The sequence below is a fragment of the Rhea americana genome, unplaced genomic scaffold, assembly GCF_003343005.1.
Source record: "Rhea americana isolate MKP2758 unplaced genomic scaffold, rheAme1 scaffold_2, whole genome shotgun sequence".
Classification (NCBI taxonomy): domain Eukaryota; kingdom Metazoa; phylum Chordata; class Aves; order Rheiformes; family Rheidae; genus Rhea; species Rhea americana.
Window position 1 is genome coordinate 3736826 of NW_028186149.1, and position 14959 is coordinate 3751784.

General features: G+C 37.5%; 1 protein-coding gene across 1 annotated transcript in view; it reads left to right on the top strand.

Annotated features, from left to right (window-relative positions):
* THSD4 (thrombospondin type 1 domain containing 4) overlaps nt 1-14959 on the top strand; it is a 359658-nt gene that overhangs the window by 47663 nt on the left and 297036 nt on the right. The window contains exon 5 of the mRNA XM_085303323.1: nt 14057-14159. Within this exon, the coding sequence (XP_085159449.1) occupies nt 14057-14159 (103 nt within the window). The remainder of the gene's footprint in view (nt 1-14056; nt 14160-14959) is intronic.

A 14959-nucleotide genomic window follows, 5' to 3' on the forward strand; every position in this document is an offset into this window, starting at 1 on the left:
ACAGAATTTGTTTTATTTTTGGTGAAAGAATTTCAGGTAGTTTGAGAACTCTTTCTCTGCTCTACAGCCATCTATGTTAAATTACAGATTTTTTGCTCTAAATGTTTATAAGCCGTGTAGCATTTACTGTTCTACGCGTGGTATAATTTGGATGCGTAAGAAGTAATAATCTTTTTCAGAGAGCTTTATCATTATCTCTAGAGAACATTTTAGAATTTAGTATTTGAAATTAAAAGGCTGTTGAGATTAAGATGTATTGACCTGGATTAAAGCAAGAAAAGACAATTGTTTTGAAAATGTAATGCTTCGTCTTCAGTTACCTTGAGTTTTCATGTAGTGTAATGTACTACTTTGAACTAGCAAAGAAGGAGGATTTCTCGTTCCTGTAAGTAATGTGTATATATCTATGCTAAGCTATGATGTTTTCTGAAAGACAAATTTATTCTGAACATGAAAATGAGTCTCCAAAAACYTGATGATTAGAAATTGTATTTTTTCCCAATGCCTCACAAAGTCCACCAAAACTATYGTATCCTAGTGATATATATTGTGTATAATGGAGCACTTCATTCATAGAACCAYGACTGAAATCCTTGGCAAGCTTGGAAAATACCTTGTTTGCACATGAAGTTTGTACTAGTGCATAACACTGCAACAGAGAGATCTTTGAAAGCCTCCCTGCAGCCTTGGTCACTCCATGCTGTTGCAATGCCAGCACCCGTGTGGACCAGTTTTGCTGCTCTGGAAAGAGGAAGGGGGTACACTTTACGCTTTTTGCTTTTAGGAAAATCTTTACSAGTACTGATGGCACAGAGGAAGTCGTTTTCAAAATTGCTATATTGTCTTCAACTAGTTGGCAGATAATGGATGATCAATACAGAGCTCATCTCAAAAAGCAATTGATGCATTTGTGTTTTGGCTTAATCACTCTGATAGCTGAATTTCACAGAGGCATTATCAACTTCACAATATATATTTTCCTGGTTTTACTCATTCAAAAGGTATAATTATCACCAGCACTTGAGTATTTTGTGTTACTGCAGTAAGCATTGAGCTGTATCTTTTTTTCGGTGAGTTTTATTATGAAGTTCTGAGCCTGTTAAATTAGCTCCATGGTGAAGTTTGAAAAGTTTGCATGCTAGTTGAGGCTGGATGAGGCTGAATTTGTGTCTATGAATAGCTGAAGAKTCAGACCCTCATTTTTGTCTAGGAAAAATGTGATGTAAAAACATTAGAAATCTGAGAGAATCAAAACCAAAATGCAAGTCAAATGGCCCAAATACTTTTTTCCTAACTTCTTGGCTAACTATGTGTGGTAGGTTTGATTTAGTCATTGGAAACATCTGAGGAGTTACCTTTTTTATTCTTAAAGAATTCATATGTCACAGAAGAGAGCAAGAGCAAGAGATCACAGCATCTGATCACTTCATCAGTTCTGAGTAGCAGTGTTAGTACAGTGGTAGTGATTTTGAAACTTCGTTCTGATGCTTGTTGAATTAAATCAATTTTTTTTTCTGCAGTAAAACATGACTGCAGAATGATTTAGATTGAAAGCCTTGTTATTATTGAAAAATAATGTCTATGTTAAGTTTTATAGAGGAAACTAAACAATGAAAAGAAAATTGCAAGTCCAGAATTTTCAGCTATCTAAAGTCAGATTGTTGCATACCAGACATAWCTGTAGATACGTTTAGTAGCGTACTGTGAATGTGAGTAGTTGTTCATTTATCAATATACAAAACAAGTGTTGTGGGAGGTATTTTGAAATATTCCAGCTTGTCTGTCTTTTTGTCAATTCATATTGACAAAAGTCTATCTGAAATCCCGGTACATTATTATTCAATATGGCTATAATTTAAACAAGAAATTCACTTTTTATTCATGTGTTAGTTTAATTGCATCCAGGTTTTAGAAGCAGAGGAAGCTGCAGATGTCTGGCAACTTTGTTCAAGGGAAATCCCTTGAATTAACTTAGGCGTAGCTTCTTTTAATTAAGCTTTTATGGACATTTAGTAACTCTTCCCATTAATTAGAGGTATAGAAAACACCTTCTGTCGCATGTCACCAAATATATACATGTAAGGAGTAATGTCAGTTTCCTGGCATTTTTAGTAGATTAGTCTAGTATTGCTGATAACAGTGAACAAGCCAAAGGTGTGTTTGCAAGCCAGATAGCAAGAAAATAATGTGAATTACACTAATACAGGGTCTCATAGCACAGGTACCAACTGGTACCCTCCCAGGCCTCTATCGGAATGGAGGAAGTACGAAGTACAGGAGAAGCTGCCAAAATGCAGCTAGGAGTACTGCAGGAGACCGTGATCTGCTAGCAGCACTGTTGCTAGAGTTTTTAGCTTTGATTTCTGCTGTTTTTAAGCAGGTCTTGGAACGTGTGAACTGCAGGTGGTCAAAACATGCTGAAAGTTAAGAAATATAACTGTAAGATTGCCACTAGCAAAGAAGAGTTTCCTTGCCTAACCAAGGAAGAGTTGCATTCAAGGATGGCAGCCCAAAGCCTCCCCCCCAGCCCTTGAAGGGCTGGAAGTGGGAAGCTAGCGCTCTGTGGTGACCAGAACAGCTCAGCAAGGCCTTCTCACAGGAAACATTAAGAGCCAACTGCCTACAGAACAGTGCAAATCCCAGAAATAATTAAAGCAGTGTGAATAAAAATAAAAAAGTGAAATTGAGGGAGGCRGGGGAGGTGGTAGTGCTTTGTGTCTGCTTTGCTAGTGCGTCAGCCAAGTGTACGGTGTGTTTATCCAGAAATAACACCTTTGAAGGCAACGCATTGCACATGCAGTGGCRTGCAAGTGATGAGATTTAGAAGAAGTATTCAATAATTTTAGTGCCTAGTGTTGAGTGACTGGAATTGGCGTTTTAAAGATGTTTAATATCATATTAATTATTTGACAATAGCCAAAGCAAAATTGACACCGACCAAAACTGTAATTATGAGTTAACATCTCCTCTGCAAATCGGATTCAGAGGTTTTTGGTCAGACGCCCAAAATGGAAAACGTTCAGTTTTACTTGAGCCGAAAAAGGATTGGATTGATTGTGCCATACATGATTCTCTCTCTCCCCTCCTTCTCTGCCCCCCCCCCAAAAGAAACCCCACTCCCAGAAACCTGAGACCATCCTTCCTGTTCTTCATTCTATACATCCAGTGCCTATCTGCTGGCTTCTGCAGTAAATGAGACAGAGATTATATAAATAAGTCTTCTCACTAAACATTCCAGATTCATCCCCAGAGTAGTCTGTTCTGCAGACTGAATGAGTCATAGGTCATATGGAACAAAAAAATGCAATCATATGTTGAGAATGGACCTCATAGGCACAAACAGCCAAATTAATAGTAATTGCATGCAAAATCTCAGTTCTCATGCCTTCTAAGTTTAGCATTCTTTTAATGTCCTTTGACTTACTGTATAATATATATATTATACTGTATAATATATATATTCCAGTTTTAAAACAAAACGAAAAGCCTTCAAAACCTGAATTCCATCATGTGATATATCTGTATTTGCATGACTCATCAGGATGTTGCAGCTGAGCCAATGGACCAACCAGCAGGAGGAATTCAACCTCTACTCGAACAGCAGGGAAATGGAAATGCTTTGCCATGGTTTTAATAGGCTTTGCTCACCACAGCTGTTTCTGCCACTCCAAATACAACCCATCTCTGCTTGCTTGCTTTCTAGCTGAAGCTCTCCCCTTGCGTTTTCTTGCTTAGTTACACTTTTCACTCTTAGTGCTTGTTGTGTACTATTCCCATCTCTTCTTCCATTTCTTCCACTTCCAGTCCCTCCTCCTCCTGCTTAAGTTCCCTGTCCTCTCTGCCTCTAATTTCACTTTCTTCTCAGTGCCTTTGTCAGCAGACTTGMTTATCCAGACTCCTCTGAAGCCTGAAAACAGAAGAGGCAGGTGTCTTGTTTTTATTTCCAGAGCCTGCCCCTACAGCGGACCTCATGAGCACATGCCAATTACTACTGGAAAACCTCTCTTTCTTTTAGTCTCAGATTTGAGATGGACTTCCTGTCAACAGATTGTTTCAGTAGTTTAGCTGCAAAATTTAACAAGGTTTTACTGAACATATGCAAAGTACGTTTATCGGTATTTTTTCAAAAGCTTGGGGCTTGGCTATGTTTAGATAGATTTCCATACAAAGCACGAAAGATACATTCTTGACAAAAAATACTTTCTTTACTGACTTCAATTCAGTCATTAAAAGGAGACAGGTGCTTACATTTGGGGAGTTTATATACATATATATATATATTTGTATGTATGTATGTATATATATGTATGTATATATATGTATATATCAGAATATTTGAAGCATGTAAAAAATAAAACATTTCTCCCTTCTTATCTTTCTTTAGACTTATTCTTGGAGGAAATACTTTGGTCAAAAATTATACCAAGACAGATACCAGGAGTGGGAGATTTAAGCCTGAATGGTTAGTTTGACACTCATAAGTAAATAGATGATGWTGTGAGCTGTAACTACACCAGGGCATTGTAAAATCTGATAATTGTATCTGCTTATTAGTTTAATGTACCTTTTTAAAATAAATATATCTTAGGAAGAAAGAATATATTGTAGAAGCTAAGTGTGTGTTGTATCAGATACTGAATGTGATTTCTGATGGAAACAAGAGGTCCAAAATATGAATAGTGCTGTAATTTCTGCAGAAATGACTTAAGAGGTTGCAGGAGCCAAGTGTAAGCTACAGTTACAGTGCTCTGCAGCTGTTCACTCTGTGTGGAAGACAAGTTCCATATTTAGGTCCATTGATGGTCTTTTTAAAAATTTTGTTTCTAATGCACGGTCAGGAGTGTGTGTTCCCTTTTAGAGCAAAGGGCACGCTCACAACAGATTTACCAGCATTCACCCTAGACCCAGGAGCTGTGCCTTTGTGTCCCCGCTAAAGCTGCGTAAATGTTCTGCTTGGAAACTATTCTCTTGTTACAGGGGTGAATTTGTCTGTTTTCCCCTTTTTTACTGTTCTGTACAATTACACAGGAACAAGATATTTTTCATTCCTATATTTCTGTTGCCCAGTCTTCAGTTAAAGTAAGAATCCCCCACAAATAATACTGTGCTTATTTGTCCTAAAAACTTGGAATTGGTGATAGGATAAATCAGAAATTTCCCTTAAGTTTGTCCTGATGCTGGATCCATTCAGATAGTCCCTCCTCYCTCACAGAGGCCAGTCGTTAGATGGAATGTGTACAATTGAATTGCCATATATTTCTATTTTCTGTATTTTATACAGAAAACTTTAGTAGATTATTCCCCACATACTTAACAGTGCTGGTAGAATAAAAGATTAAAATAATGAAACCTATCCAACATATAGACTATACCCCCCAAGAAAAGAGGCTGCTCTAAGAACAGTGATCTTTAAAAATGAAATAAAATATTGCTGGAAATTCTAATAGAGGTCATATTAAATTGGCATATTTTTCCATAAACTACAGAGATGAAATATATCACCTCTGCCATTTCTAACTTTGATTTTAGTGAACTCACGTCAAATATGAGTTTGGCTMAAGGTCTTTCAAGGCTGACATTGGTACCTTTTAAAAAGGATTTAGAAGTGAATGGTTTTTCTAGTATAAGTACTATTTTATAAAAATTGCGTTAGAGTAGGATTTTTTTAACTATTATTGTTATTATTTGGCTATTATATTAAAGCAACTATTCTAGGTACCTAAATCTCTCATTTTTCTGATGAGGACTACAGAAGTATACCTTATTTCTATGGTACATTGGAAGAATGTAGACAGATGAGACCCTGAATCAGCAGCAAGGCTGAATGCTCCCCTGTTGAGGCATTCTTCAGACTCTAAGCCAGCTTTTGTCAAATGAAAATAACTTTTCTTTGATTTCCAATTAAATGAGGCAGTAGTGTGCAGTTTAAGTACCATGAGCATTATATAATATTTCTATAAATAGAACTTGAATGGAAGGATTCTTGTATTTGRTGGATTTTTTTTATGCAGCATATTTGTATAGAAAGATGATACCACTGTTGAGCCTGAGAGTAGCCATTGTGCAATGCAGTTAAGATTTTTGTTTCAAATGCCAAGTTTTTGATGCTTGATTGGGATCATCTAAAGACTATTCTGTGTGCCCTCCAATCTCAATACTGAAACACCTCTTCATTGAGGGACTGGGCACTAAAATAATTTTGGGACGGTGTAAAATAGTAACTACTTTTTGAAAAAATTGCTTTGGAGTGAAGTGATAGTCATCTGGTCTTTCACTGGATCAAAGAAAGTCTAGCAGCAGTCAGTGGGCTAGATCGTTGGCAGGTGTGACTAGGTGTAGCTCTGACTTCGATAGCATACTCGTGCATCACTTTACACCAGATGATGTTATGCTGAGCATGGTCTGGTCTTTCCCCCCGCCCCATTGTTAAAAATAGATGTTGTAGAAACCAGTTTTTGTTTCTCAATTTATTTTTAGATTTTTGGAATAACACTTGTAAAATTTTAGCATTAATCAGAAATGTGATTTCCTTAAAATGAAAATGGTAGGTGCAACTGAGGAACTGTACTATTAGTTTTCTTATTACAACTCTTCAATGAGTCCCTCCTAAGCTGGTGATGACAAACACTTCCTGGCATGCACATTAGATCAGTATGGATATTGTATGTGGGGCAGATGAGTGGCTAAAATTGATTTTATTTAAAACTGAAGCTGAACTTGAATCCTTTACAAATTTTTGAAAATCTAAAATAAAATCAGTTATTTCAAGCTAATCAAATGGACTTATCAATGAGAATTAAAGAAAAAAACCCACAAACCTGTGAATTAAGCAAAAATATTTGTTTTTCCATCTGTTTGAGCTTTCTTCCCCATTATTAGTGTTTTAAGCTGTAAAGTGCTATTGAAAGGGGGGAAAAAGGTAAAGCATTAACGCTGCATTATGCATTAATGTATTATCTGCATTAATATCTTATACATTGCGAAGTTGATAAAGACTAGGTTCAGGTAACACTTCAAAGACTTTGTAGGTGTATTCAGAGAACCTTTCTGTTATGCAAAGCTGAAATCAATAATGGAAAAAAGTTTTAAATTCCAGCTGCACTGCTAAAATTGCTGGAGTCATTCACTCCCTGTAGCCGTTAGCCACATTGTATTCATGCATCCAACAGTCATATTCTGTTAATCTTATGTTTGCTAGAAAGAATGCAAAAACCTTAATGGAGCTGGCAGATGGAAAAAGAAAAGGAAAGATAAGTTAATGAAAAAGCAATGGTGAAGGAATTACCTGGTAAAACTAAACATGCGCACATCAGCACAGCAGGATGAGATGCACTCAGTGGTTTAGAGAAGGATTTGTGAAGGCAGTTGTTGAACCTCTAGGAACATGAAAACAATATGTATGTTTAGAACTGGAAGAGGTGATTTGAGAGTCAAATGTAGGTTATATAGTGATGCTTTTGAAAAGGAAGACAAGACCTTTCAAAAATAGAAACTTATTAATTTGACTTCTATATGAAGTAAGATATTGCAATATATATAAAAAGCAGGACTGTGAATGTGTGGACCTGGTGGATTAAACATGAAGTGATGCCAARGAAAATCTGTAGACTTTTTTTCTCTGTGTAAAGCTACTACAGCTAAATTTCGGTTGGGGTTTTGATACAGTGCTGTGTGGTCATGTAAATAAATGGAGAATGACCACTGCAGCAGGAAGTGCTGGGGAACCATCCTGCTTTAAGCCCGAAGTAATATTTCCTGCGGAAACTTCTTCACTGAAAAATATGAGTTTGATTCTGAGAAAAAATTGTGATAGCTCAGATGAATCTGGAGAACTGAATTAAAAAAAATGAARGAAACGTGAAAATGTAAATGAATGGGCTGTCATTAAGTTAATATTTGGAGCTGGGGAGATTGTGTGAAGCTAAAGTTCAAATCCTTTGCAGCATAGGCCCCTCAGTTACACAAGTCATATCAATTTGGCGGAGATTCCTTGGTTTCTCATACCTGAAAGACGTCATAGGAAAGAGTGAGGTGAGTGGTCCCCTAGCTTGCAGCAGCAGGAGACAGCACGTACCTCCGTAAGGGCAAGCGCCCTATGTTCAGCTCTGCTGTACGCACTTCCTCACATGAGCTCCCTCCAGCTGGATGGAGTTCGGGCAGAGATCCAATAGTTTTAACCTGTGCACGTATCTTGGGTCTTTCCCGTCTCTGGCAGCTGCTCCCCTTGGAAGCAACGAGGGAGATACAAAAGGTGGCAGGCACCTTGTATGACCTGTTCTGCCAGGCTCTGCCTCACTTCAGCTTCTCTTASCTTCATGGAGAAAGTTAGTAGTTTGACAATTGCCATAACTAGGTTTAAGCATCTCCACTGCAGTAGGCATGCAGGCACAAATTCATCACTTGAGGCAGCACTGAGATTTAGGCAATACAGCTGCTTGTTCCTCCTAAATATGTCCAGATACTACTGCATTCACAGATGTTAATTTTCATTCCATGTCAAAYGAGACATTTATGGTGTACATTCTGGGGGCATGGACTATAATTAGAGCTGACTAGCACTATTTTTATTGAATAGCTGATCTTTGTATAATTTCTAAAATTTTGCATTCTGAAGTTTGTTGCCTATTTTTGTTTTCTTACCGGTATCAATTCCATTTTAATAAAAAGAAATCTGTCTAGTATTTTAAGCCAAAGGCTTTTAGACACATTTAATGTGCCTTAATTCTTTTTCTAGTTGGCAGACAATTGAGTTCAACTTTAATCTTCATTTTTTAAAATTAAAACTGTTGGAGGAATAAAAATTGTCTCAAAAGTTTTTTAAATTGATCTGTTGCTGACTTATAGCATGTGTTAAGCTAGATGAAAGCAGGTATGCTGAATCCCAGCAACACTGTAAGTGGTGTGCATGGTCCTTGGCAATGCAAAGTTCCTTACCTAAAAAATTTAGTTTTTGAGGCCCAGGTTCTGCTTTCAGATATGGTCATGTAACATCCATAAACTTCAGGAGAAGCAAGGCACAAGCACATTGGGGAAGAAGTTCCCTGCAGACATGGTGAATTGTTAGGTAAAGAATCGGAGTTCGTATGGTGTGCGTATTGCAAGGCAATTCCACTTTTAAGAGACATTGTTCTTAAAGTGAAAGAAGTACCTTCAGATTACTCTTTCAGAAATAAGAATTTTTTTTTGAGTTATGTTTTATCTTTTGGAACGTAAAAGGATTAATAAAATTAGACAGTATCACTGCAGAAATGAAATGGGCCTTTAGACGAGTGGAGTATAACTAAATTACTTAGACTTAATTTAATATGTAATAATGTACACGTAGAAATTATGAATTACACTTTAGCCTGGAGAATCCAGAAGGATATTGGAAAAAGAGTTTGCCGGTTGCTGTAGGTCATAAGGATGAAATAATGCCAAAAATCTTAGTCAATTTTTTAAATGCCTTTAGAGGCAATTTCGGTATCAAAACGACCCATATGGCCATCACAGAACGAGTAAGGTTGGAAGGGGCCCCTGGAGATCATCTATTCCAACCCCCCTGCTCAAGCAAGGTCACCTTGAGCATGCTGGATAGGAATGCATCCAGGTGGATTTTGAGTATCTCCAGGGAAGGAGAAAGGAGGGCTCGTCCAGGAGTTGAACCTGGGACCTCTCACACCCAAATCTCCTTTTCCAGAAGGGCATTATCTACATGCGTCTTTCAAACAAATTTGCTAATGGCAGGCATATATCCAGTGCGAGTATCGCAACGGGGATTGATRCATTTTCTGGCCTTTTGCCTGCACTTCATGAATTAACTGAGGAGTGAAATATTTGTTAATTCTTTTTCAAGTGATTTTTCAAGTGATTTCTAAAAATTAAAAAGCAAACTATTTGCTTTACAATCTTAGCTATTTACAATCTTAGCTATCTTTGCAGCTAGTTTTAAGAAAACAATAATGGTACATGACAAAGAGGTACTGTGCATCACTRTATCTTAGAATACTTTTCTTTCATATCCATACCTTACAGATGAAGTTTGGGCATAAATAAGGCTACTGTTTCAGAAACGTTAAGTTTGAGTCAATTGCTGACATGGTGCATTTCAGGAAATCAGCCTGAGATCCCCAAAGACAAATTTGAAATACTTCATCTTAAATCTCCTTTCCTCAAGTGCTGTGCTGCTGTTGCTCTGATTTCACATCGTGGAAGTACAAGAAGAGTTGGCTGAGGCATCAGCTTCRTTGAAGTAGCCACAGCAAAATAAGGCAGCAGAAGCTCTGAAAGTCTCTTAGGTTGTGTGAAAATGTCTAGTACTCTTAAGGTACTTAGCTGAATAAAGCCCAGCATGACTAATTTACAGCATGGCTTTTTTTCTGCCAGCGTATTGCAAGTACGAGACATCATYGAAAAATGTACAAAATTATGGCGTCTAGATTCTGTTTCTAATTTTATAGTGTACAGTTGAAAGAATACAGGAAGAGTCTTCTAGCATAAGATATAGTTTTATAGATAATGTATTTATGGCTCTACACAACAGATTCTGAGAGTTTTCTCAGTATGTGTAAAGTATAGTTTTGCTCCTCTGGTCTCCATATAGCTGACTGAAAAACAGAATTATTTTTGACAAACATTTAAAGAAGTCATCCTGCTTTTATGTCAAAACCTTTGTGAAAAACTGTAGCTAACTATCTCAGTGGTCACAGAACAATGATATGTTTGATGAAAAAAATCAATTTTGTTGTTAATCAAAAAAAAAGTCAGTCCCCCCCCCCCCAAAAAAAAAAAAAAAAAAAAAAMTGTCTTCAAATCCCCATGAGGCAACCAGCTGCTGATGCCTTCCTGTCCTAGGGTGGAGTCCGGGAGACTTGCCCAGTGAGGTTAGAAGCTTCAACGAGGCACGCGCTGGGAGCCTCAGAAAGCGCTAGGGGACAAATCCAGATTTTTCAAGTCCTAGTCCCGTGGCTTAACCACAGGAACAGTCTTCATCTGTAAGCATTCCTGCTTTTTAAAGATCTGTTTCTATTACTTTGGCAGAGGGCCAGGAGGGTTGTGGAGCCTCTGTCATCAGCAGCCACTRCCCTGCCGTGGCAGGCAGCCTGGCAGAGGGCAGCGAAGTGGAGGCGTGCACAGCCTGCAGCAGGGGTGCCAGTAAACCATCAGATGAACTGTACTGACTTAGACTATTTGCACCTTGTAGTTAACTCTTCACTAAAATATTTATAWAAAAAAAGAAACAGGATTAGAATGGTTGTAATCTGTATAAAGAATAAAGCAAAGAATTTTTGCTGGCCAGCTTGCTTACTCCAACCTTCACACACAGTTTTAAGTGCTAATTACGTTTTAGTGAAAGAAATGGAGGAAGAACAACTGAATTTTTCATAGCATTGTGCTAGGACTTTTAAAAGTCGCAGGGATGTTGTTGAGCTCGTCTTTGTTTCATCTAGTTCAGACTTGTTCCATACAGTGTATTTACTGTTTTTCAGGCTTTTGTCCTGCTTTAAAGCAATGGGACCTCTGTCCTGTGTCAACTTTCTGTAAGTTTAAAAATAGAAAATGTAGCTATATAAAAACAATCTTAGAAGAGGAAAAAAGGCACGTTTTTTTGGCAACAGTAATGAATATTCCGATCTTTTTATTCATACAGTGCCTGCAGTTGGTATGAACAGGGTGTACAGGAAATGGTTTATGAGCCAGAAACACTGATACACAAGAGCACAAGCTCATGGCTCAGAGAAGGAAAATTAAGAAACAACAACAAAAAAAAATGCATTCTCAAAAGAAACAGTTCAGGCTGGATTCTTAACTGGTGCAACTTGGCATCGTTTTGCTGTCATTTATTAACATTTACTGAACTGGCCTTAATTTATGCCATTTCAGGCTCTGGCCCTTCACTTTTAGATACATGGGATGATTAATTTCTGTTAAAAGTTTAAGCCTACTAGCCTTGGTTGGTTGGTGATTGTGGCTGAATTAACTCTTACTGCATTGCTGTGTTCCAGATTTAAGGATCTGTATTTCAGTTGTGGGAATATAGTTTTGATTTGTGTTTGGCCCTAGAAAGAATTTTTCCCCCACCCTTACAATATAATTTGTTGATTTATGGCTGTATTTTCAGGGATGCTTTTTTTTTGTTTTTTTTTCTGAGGGTTTGTTGAGGAAAACAATATTTGCATGTACTTGGGGATCTCAGAAGGGTGGGCAAACAAAGCACAGATGGCTGTTTAGCCAAATACGCTTGTTCTAGAAGATTTGTTCCTCTGATTCTAATGGGAGATAAGTAGTCTGTGAACCAACTTGTAGACATGTCTTTGGTGCAGTTTGTTGCCCACTGGAGAGGACTTGGCTTTGTCTCACTCAACCGGCTAGATGCATCTTCACCTACAGATGGCAGTTACAAAGCAAGAGCTCCTCTGGGGAGGACTTCCTCCGGGGCCTTTGCTAGGCTGGCTTTCACTGCAAAGAAGACAAAGCCTTTGCCTGAGCTAATATAAGAGAAATGACTTGTAGTTGCAGGAGGATTTCTTCTTACTGATTATCTTCTTATTGTATCCTAAAAAATAGTTATTTAGCCATGTTGCTTTTATATAATACTGTTTTCAGTTTTTCCTTGAAATCTATTTCCTTTAGGAAAAAAAAAWTACTGTTCTATTCTAGTTCTTTGTGTGATTTCCACTGCTTTTATGTAGCAATAGTGTTTTTAACAGCTATTTTGATCATCTTAGGCTACCTTAAAAAAAAAAAGTACACAGATTGCTCTAACTAAAGCCTCTGTTCTCTACAAATCTTGCTACTCTGCGTGTAGTTCTAGGCAGAGCACTCTTTTGCTGTAACTGTGATACTGTGAGGACACAGGCAGAGCAAAATATTTAAACATTTAATTTGTTTTTAGTTTTGGAATCTGTTTTAGATCTGAACAAGACTTGTTTGCCTGAAAGCTTGTGTTGCAGTTGACCTAATAAAAGATGTTGACTTTTGTCTGTAAAATAATATGTGCATGGAGGGAAGTGTCTATATAAGGAGGAGTTCTTCTCCTTACATAGCTTCAAGAACTCTGAAGCTAGCATCTGAAGGCACAAGTTAAAATACAAAGTAATGTAATTAACTATAAGAGTGGTACATAGAAGTAAAGAAGTGGTAGTAGGGTATTGAAGTGTAGGATGAGGCAGGATAAGAAGCTAGTGTGGCCAGCTTTTACTATGTTGTGGAAGCATGTAAGTGTTTCAGTTCTGTTGAACCTGAGCCCAGAAGATTAATAATGAAAAATGCAAAGCTATTGTGGATAGGAAATGCTGCAGATCTAGTTTATTGGATTTGTCTTCCAGTATTTTGTTTTTTCTGGGGAAAAACACAACTCAATAATGAATGTTTGTTTTGCAGAACTGTTAACTCCATGAATTCCACAAAACTGTCTAATACTTTTTTGTACAGGCACTTTATCTTTTGATATTATAAGTACACTGTTCATTATGGCAGTGACCCAAGCATATTATTTTTTCTTGCTCTTCTGTAACACAAGATCAGTATCTTGTACCTATACTAGGCATAATATGCATTTTGTAACACCATAAGGGCATCACATGTGTGTCCGAGAGGTGTGTTTTGCTAGTGCTACTTAGTACTACAAAAGTGCTATTTTGCTTACCATCTTATCTAGTCAAGGAGGTAAGTCTGTTCAGCATCAACACGTGCTGCGGTTACATACATCTACGGAATAGGAGTAATAATGTGTGAAGCCCCAGAAACAGTCATTCCACAGACTGAATATAAGGAGATGAATTTGCCACTAAATTTGCCACTGAAGTTCCTAAGGGAGGTTCTTCACAGCAAGATGTGCTTGGATTAAGGGTATTCTGACAACAGAGAAGAACCAGAATCTCTTTTCCCTCCCCCATCAGTTTCTAGTTTTTGCTTTCCTTAAAGAAAAGAAGTCTCTTGATGTTAGTGTTGTTCAAGTGGATTAGAATTTGGCAGTGTCTTCATTGAGGCAATTCTAAAATGAATTAGTCAGAAACCAGTGATGATATTACTGTTATTAAATAATAATTTGAATTTGTGTATTCTATTTCAACAGTTGTGTCCTGAAAGCAGCAGAAATATCAGAGAGGTGCAATGTGCATCATACAATAACAAACCATTTATGGGTCGATTTTATGAGTGGGAACCTTTTGCGGAAGGTAAGACTTAGAAGGTAACAACTTTGTTTTGTATTTTTATGTAGACTATGTTTTGGAAAGAAAAATATACTTTTTACCTAACAAAAGCTTTGATTACTTGAATCTTGTTGATCCTTCCCTTTTCGTCTGCTGAATTTGTTCATGAGAGGACAAGTAAGAGGACACTGGTATTTCAAGAGTACACAAGAGTGAGCACTTAGCACTTCAGTCCTGTACTGACTGGCACTGTTGCAATAGTATTTCAACTGCTGCACAGTTCACTATCTTCTCTTTTACCTATTCACTTTTGACTCTCTGTCTTTTGATGGCAAAGGTTCAGTATAACTCAATTCAGTAAATGGGGTTAAGATTTTTGTTTGTTTGTTTTAAATCTTAGCTTATCATCTGACTCGTGATCATTATACATGCAGTTCAAGACTCTCTGCTGTCTGTAATTTGTCTTTTCTACTGGCATGTTCAATGGTTGGGATGGTGACTGTGGGAAGGGTAGCTGTGCTATGGGTTTRCCCAGCTGCAAGTTAAAATTAATTCCCTGAAATACAAAGCAGCTCTAGTAGTGGTCTGCCACCTCTCCAGACTCCTAACCCTTGGAGAGCAAAACCTCAGGGAGCTGCAGTTTTAGCCTTCCGCTGAGAACATATTTTGTGGAATAAATATTTATTTATTCATCTTTTTGTCATCAATAGCTCAGCCTGCCTCAGGTAAGATCCTTAGTTATTTGTGAGGTAAATAGCATTTGCTGTTGTTGTTTTTCAGATATGTCTCTGGGCTTAAAGGAGTCTACTTCATGTCTTATTTTT